This window comes from Sinocyclocheilus anshuiensis, unplaced genomic scaffold, assembly GCF_001515605.1.
Source record: "Sinocyclocheilus anshuiensis isolate Anshui unplaced genomic scaffold, SAMN03320099.WGS_v1.1 scaffold47, whole genome shotgun sequence".
Lineage (NCBI taxonomy): Eukaryota > Metazoa > Chordata > Actinopteri > Cypriniformes > Cyprinidae > Sinocyclocheilus > Sinocyclocheilus anshuiensis.
Genome location: NW_015551047.1, coordinates 1,544,353 through 1,551,408, shown reverse-complemented (window position 1 = coordinate 1,551,408; position 7,056 = coordinate 1,544,353). Strand labels below are relative to the sequence as shown.

The 7,056-nt window shown below is 35.5% G+C and overlaps 3 protein-coding genes across 4 annotated transcripts in view; 2 read left to right on the top strand and 1 right to left on the bottom strand.

The window, feature by feature from the left end:
* The window catches only part of amdhd2 (amidohydrolase domain containing 2), an 8,859-nt gene extending 7,440 nt beyond the window's left edge, over positions 1–1,419 (top strand). For both annotated transcript variants that reach the window (XM_016451645.1, XM_016451644.1), the window contains exon 12: positions 595–1,419. In XM_016451645.1, coding sequence (XP_016307131.1) covers positions 595–668 — 74 coding nt within the window. In that variant the 3' untranslated portion in view covers positions 669–1,419. The remainder of the gene's footprint in view (positions 1–594) is intronic.
* jmjd8 (jumonji domain containing 8) lies at positions 1,387–5,458 on the bottom strand. The gene is made up of 9 exons (XM_016451647.1): positions 5,224–5,458; positions 4,965–5,054; positions 4,706–4,754; positions 4,355–4,451; positions 4,153–4,221; positions 3,912–4,031; positions 1,966–2,033; positions 1,734–1,868; positions 1,387–1,635 (listed from the first exon to the last, which is right to left on the bottom strand). Exons 1-9 carry the CDS (start codon positions 5,310–5,312, stop codon positions 1,555–1,557), a joined length of 798 nt encoding a protein of 265 aa, XP_016307133.1. The 5' UTR covers positions 5,313–5,458; the 3' UTR covers positions 1,387–1,554.
* A 647-nt stretch (positions 5,459–6,105) lies between these two features.
* Positions 6,106–7,056, top strand: part of slc25a19 (solute carrier family 25 member 19) — a 6,502-nt gene continuing 5,551 nt past the window's right edge. Inside the window, exon 1 of the mRNA XM_016451646.1 lies at positions 6,106–6,280. The gene's annotated coding sequence lies outside the window, so the exon portion shown is untranslated. The remainder of the gene's footprint in view (positions 6,281–7,056) is intronic.

The window sequence follows — 7,056 nt, the reverse complement described above, 5'->3', positions numbered from 1 at the left end:
TGCCTCTCATTCGGACGCCACCCATTCACTGCAGAGGATCCATTGATGAGCAACTGATGTAATGCTACATTTCTCAAAATCTGTTTTGGTAAAAACTAACTCATTTACATCTTGGATGACCTGAGGGTGAGTAAATTTTAAGCAAATTTTCATTTTTGGGTTGTTATTATTATTATTATTTTAAATTATTCCTTTAAACTCATACACAATATTCAAAAAATCTCATGCACATTTAATGTGTTAATAGCATATGCCACATTTGCTGTGATTTCCTTATGTCATCAAATGTGATCCTCTTTGTTGGAGAAGAATATACTACATATACTAGAATATATGAAGATCTAACTGCACATTTTGGGGGTTATTAGCGGTTAAATATTAATATTATTGGAAGTTAAAATAACTCTTTTGTATTTGGATGTATTTTAAAATTAATTTAAATTTTTAAAAGGTAAAAGTTAAAGTTGGAATTTTTAAAGATTTATATTTTATTTATTATTTGTGGTTAAGGCATTATTGTGTCCACTGGATAGATGATGTGTTCACAATAAAGTGTTTTTGATATGAAATGCAGTTATGTGTGTTGTTTTGTAGATTTTGTAGTGCTTGATGACACACTGACACTCAGGGAAACCTACATTGCTGGACAGCAGGTCTGGAGGAAGTGACATCATCTGGAGGACTGTCTTCTGCTGGGATCCTTAAGAGTTTTTTTGGTTAGAATTTCTCTCTCTTTGGACTTGGATCACCAAAAAGACGCATTACTGTAAAAACATATGTGCTATTCTCATTAAATTGAATTCTATTGATTAATTCCCGAATATAAAAAACTACTCCATATATACAAATACTATTATGACACTCTTTATGCTCATGTACTGTAGCAGAATGTATCTTGGGGTGTTTAAAAAGAGCCAGAATCATTTTGATCACATACTGTGTGTGTATGGATTTCTAACACAAATCTAACTTGTTCAAATGTGAAACACAAAAGTAAAAAAATCTCAAGGGTCCAGTTATTTCAGTAATAACCTACATAATTCAATGCCCCCAATCTAATGTGAAACTGGACAGTTTAACCAACTGATTTCAATGTTTCTATTCTATTTTTTTTTATTTGTTCACATTTTTAAGGTTTTATCATTTTTTCAGGATAATAAAAATGTTTCTTTATTGATAAAAATGTATTTTTGTGAGTCTGAATGAGGAAGACGCACATATAATGGATGTATTAATGATATCCAACTTACTTGAATTGATTATCTGTTTAATTAAATGCATCTTTAAAATTCAACATTCAAAACCCCAACAATAAAACCTAACAAAGCATTCAATTCATATGTTTCGACAACACAACTTTATTAAACAATAACCTCAATCTCGCAATAAAAGCAGCTTCTATTAAAAAACATTGCTCAAGTTAATGGACGAATGGCTTGGCTTTCTGTTTTGCTCAACCCGAGTCAAACTCCTCTGATTTGGTCCTCTGAACAACGAATCCTTGTTCGGTCCTTCAAGTCAAATGCACATGGTGTGTGTCCACCATATCAGTCTTCACCCCAGAAATGTTGAAATGAAGACGCTGGTGTCCAGATTTAGAGTTGCATGCCACCAGCGATCTGGAAAATACAGCACCTGCACAAAAACATGTTTTATCTCTGGAATACATGACTTTGACATTACTCTGACAATTTGTGCCTACTATTTAAGTGTGTAAATGAGTTAAATCTCACCTCTCCGGGTCGTATGGTGCACTCCAGGGGCCTCTGGTGGAGCTCCAGGTTTGGGTAGGACAGAGAGACCCAGGAGAGAGTGGTGTGGTTGGGATGGAACTCAGGTGCATCATCAGGAGGGTAAAGAAACCAACGCTGGAGAACACAAGCACATCAGTATATAGACAGGGAAAATTACATCTGTACTTAAGCTGTAAATAATACATTTGTATGAGTTTAGCATTCCACAGACCTTCCTGCCATAGATAACTTCAGAGTAGCCGGGACCGTGCCAGTGAAACGGGACACCAGTACCTGGTCCTGCAGCGGAGAGATGTAGTTTACCCAAAGACGACAATTTGCTGATAATGTATTCATCCTCAGACCATCCAGGATGTAGATGAGTTTGTTTCTTCCTCAGAACAGATTTGGAGAAATGTAGCATTACATCAGTTGCTCATCAATGGATCCTCTGCAGTGAATGGGTGCCGTCAGAATGAGAGTCCAAACATCTGATAAAAACATCACAATAATCCACAAGTAATCCAGTCCATCAGTTAATATCCTGAGGAGCGAAAAGCTGTGTGTTTGTAAGAAGCAAATCCATCATTAAGGTGTTTTAACTGTAAACTGTTGCTTCTGGCCAAAATAAGTGTCCATAATCCATAATAATGCTTCCTCCAGTGAAAAAGTCCATCGTCTGTTGTCCTCTCACATCAAAATCCACCGATATATTTGTTTAGAAATGTTTTTGCTTGTAAACAGTGCTTGATCTGCAGATTTCTCTCCTGATTCAGACAAGCTTATTTTTTTTTCACTGGAGAAAGTAATATAATGCAATGGTTTAAAGTTAAAAACACATTAATGATGGCACAGCTTTTTGCTCCTCAAGACATTAACTGATGGACTGGAGTGGTGTGGATTATTGTGATGTTTTTATCGGCTGTTTGGACTCTCATTCTGACGGCACCCATTCACTGCTGAGGATCCATTGCTGAGCAAGTGGTGTGATGCTGAATTTCTCCAGATCTGTTCTGATGAAGAAACAAACATTACAACTACATCTTAGATGACCTAATGATGAATACATTATACTATTCCTTTAATGGGTGAAAGTGTGTGCACTCCAAAAAAAAACTAATTTAGCTGCAGACCTGCCAACCTCGGTTTGCAAGATTTAATGTTAAATATTTTTTATAGGTTAATAATCAGGGTCTGCACTCAGTTTGTGGTATTCCGGTTATACAGTATTTTAGAGTAACAAGTAGGGATGCAACAATACAGTTAGCCCACGGTTCAAAAAATACCTGTTTTTTTATTTTATCACAGTTTTTGGTTTAGTTCTTTTTTACTATTTTGAAATGCTATTTAAAAAAATAAGTATTTTTATGGATTGGCCATTATTTAGTGCTATGAACACATGTAATGCCTCTCTCGCACCCTCGCGCAGAAAATCCACATATACATTATAGAAGAAATAGAACTCAGGACGCTACAGGAAATCCCTAATATGGACAAAAACAGCCAGCAATGGCTGTAACTGAATGAAAGAAGACAGAAACGCTTTGAATGATGACATTCTAAAAGAACATAAAGATAATAAACACTGTACTGCGACAATGTTTATCTGTGTTCTTAAAACCACTTCGAGTATTTTAATAACTAAATAACGTTATATCTATAATCCACTGCTAATCGCCGTTATTCCAGTGTAGAATTTATTTCTGCGTCATTCTGTGGTAAGAAGCCACATCAGATCAAGAGGAAAATTATTTTAAATATTTGTCTGACGTTGTGCAGTAAAAGAATGTTATAATGTTCTTTTTTGCTGTTGGACAAAAGGTTTAGTCATTACAAGGGAAGATGCTCGGCGTGTGTTGCTTTTTCAGATGCAGGAGTTTTCTCATCTCGGCACGCAGACTCACGGACACACAAACAGAGCCAGCTTGGAGAGAAATAAAATGCACGGGAATTTAAAAGCAAAACCTAAAAAACCGCTCTGATTGGTTGAACTCTTCATCTTTTTCTGTTGCTTGTTTTGAATACTGCACGTGGACAGAGGCGTCACCAGGTTTTTTGCATAGTTACAGTGACAAATCGTACCAGCGTACTTTGAGGTCAAAATGCGTATCCGCTACGCAAAATGCGTATAGGTTGGCAGGTCTGTAGTTGGATAGGAGAGTATGTATTTGTACATACCAGCAATCCCAAAGCTATATGCAGGAAGCATGAGTGGAAGAGAAAAAGGTGGCGCTTTATACTCCTCAAACAGAGAATGCCACTCTGTGAAGTTATTGTCCCCAAAGAAGTACAGCGTATCTAAAATAAAAATGCGCACACATTATAAAATAATCATGTACAGTGGGGAAAGCTTGTAGAATGAGCTGATTTGGTGTGTGTGTGTGTGTGTGTGTGTGTGAGAGAGAGAGAGAGAGCTGACCACTGCCCAGTGTGTCTTCAGGCTGAGGGGTCAACAGGAACTTCAAAAACTCTTCAAACTGCACATCCACTGTTAAAAGACAGAGCAATAGAGAAACATGAACACTTACACTAACGTTGAAAGGTCTGGGGTCAGTATCATTTTATTGACCATGCACATTAAAAGACTGCGCAAATATGTCAAAATGTGCACATGCATGCACCTTTCCTGTATGAGTGTGTATTGGCTGTGCTGAGACGGACCGTTTTCCCTCCATACTCTCTCAACAGATTGGATTTGGAACACAGGAAACGGAAATTCTGAAACAACCAATCACAACACGGCACTGTTAGAAATGGAATCAAGAACTTGCTAGGGATGGGCGTATCGATCCAAAGTATCGATAAATTTCATAATTTAAAAGTTTAGTTCAGAAGTATCGAATCGGTATCGATATCGACGACACTGCCTTGAAAAATATCGGTATCGTATCGAAAACAAAATAAGTGGTATTGCCCATCCCTAGAACTTGCGGCAATAAACACCTGATATACAGTATAACCACAACTCTTACTGTGTTATCTGTGAGTCCTCTGAGTATAACTGGTTTTGCATAAGCATACCTGTAAAATACAATGAAAAATACATTAGGATTGCATAAATATTTACCTACGTATTCTATAATGTGTAATGCCATTTATATTATTGCTATTATTAAAAGTAGCTTTTTAATAAGAGTTGCTTTCAGCATAAAAAAATGCAATGAAATTCATGTTTTACGTGACTAAAATGTCTATCAACTAACTCTACATGTGTATGTTTGTTGTTCTTACTCTTTAATAAACTGTGTGTGTGTTATTGAGTTCACATCTCTGATCTCAATGTTGCACTCGCCTTCATCTTCAATACTGGAACCCAGTCCCCTGAAAGACAAAACATAATTTATCTCGCTCACACAGCTTTATTTATTCAATTGGGTGATCAACTGCATGCTGTCAGGATTTGAGATGAATCACAGTGTCTGTGTTTCAAAACAAAGTGAGCCGCTTGGTTTTGAGACACGGCCAGTGATCCATATGGTATTTCTCTCACCATCCTCCACCATCTCCACTGGGCGCATCAAATGAAGCCGGTAACTGCACTAAGAAGAGCAGTAACAGAGCCCTGACAAGCTGATCCATGTTTCTTCATCACCTGTCATTAAAAACCACGCACATGACAGCAGCTGACTGTTTCTTTCAAAATCCCACGACCCTCAGTTCCTGCTTCTAGTGCGTCGCTGACCAATCAGCGGAGGCCACACTAGGATGTGGGCGTGGCCTCACAATTCATACCTCAGGACAGACTCTTTTATTTGATTCAATAGTTGTTAACTACTCTAGGTATATGTTTTGTATTATGTTCTCAATAATGAATAAATAAAAAAGACATCTTTGTATTCATCTTGTAAACGTTCATGAATAATTAATGTAATGACTGTAATGATTAGTTTGTTTCTAATTACTTTCCCTCCCTTATGCATATGAAAGATTGTATGTATATATACATATACATACATACATACATACATACATATATACATATATATATATATATATATATATATACACACACACACACGTTTCTTGTATCATTCAGAGTTTTGATGTGGTAAAGAATATTTTATTTATATTTTTAGTTGTCTATTTTTTATAATATTTAATAATTGTTAATCTGCTTTGTATTTACTCTACATGTTTTCTATTATGTATTCAGTTCAATATTCCAAAAAAACTTAATTTTAACTACTTTTTACCCCCGATGTGTATTGAAGAATATTTTATTCCCTTTTATTGATTTACTTTATTTTATTATTTTATTTTTGTGTTAAATCAATTATTATAAAACGTTTATTAAAATGAATGTCAATACATTCAAAATGAAATAAAAAGTACTACAATTAAAATAAAAAGGTAGGAACCAATGTGCTCGGTGTGGAGTCAGACACGGTCAGTAAACACAGTCGCGCCGCTCTGTCATTGGTCAGTGTGCTGTTCAGCAGAAGAGCATGTGGAGGTGTCCTCTAATATCACACTGCTGCTATGCACTCATAAGAGAACCTCACCAAGAGCAGATTCTACAGAGGAACACTGAAGTGCACACCAGAAAGGTATGTTTACGTTTTCGCGAGTCTGTATTTGTAAGCGTCTACTTAGTGTGTGTAACTTAGTAGCAGCAGCAGCGCAACACTGGCTGTGTCTCAAACCACAAAGAGATGCTTACCAAGACAACATTTTGGGCATCAATTGCATTTTCTAAAGCTGCCCATCTAAACACTGTCTAGATAGGCAGCTCAATAGGTTTTGAAACGCAGCCATTGTGTTTTTGTCAACTGCTGTCATGTTGAGCAAATTTAACATACATGTTTTTATATTTGGAAAATACTAAATATAAAATAACGGCAAACTTTATTTTAAGGTGTCCTTGTTGCACGTTACATGTACTTACTATTATAATAAAAAAAAATATGCATAATTACATGCAAGTACTCCTAAGACAAATCCTAACCCTAACCATATAGTAAACACATGTATTTAATTAATATTTCTCTGTAAATGTATAATTACACTGTAACAAGGACACCTTAAAATAAAGTGTAACCAAAATAACTTAAATATCTGATATTTTATTTTGATATTTTCATGTTATTTTTATTATTTGATTTATTTATCTGTAGTTTCCATCCATGCACACCAATCATATTGATTTTTATTTTCATTTTATAATTTGTCATTTTTTATTTTATTACTTGCATTATTTTAATTTATTCCACTCAAATTATCCGTCCACATCAGCCAGATTGTTTTTATATATGTTATTTTCTTATTTTTTATTTGATTTAATTCCACTGATTGTTTTTCCACCGACGGTGGCTGTGTTTCTGAG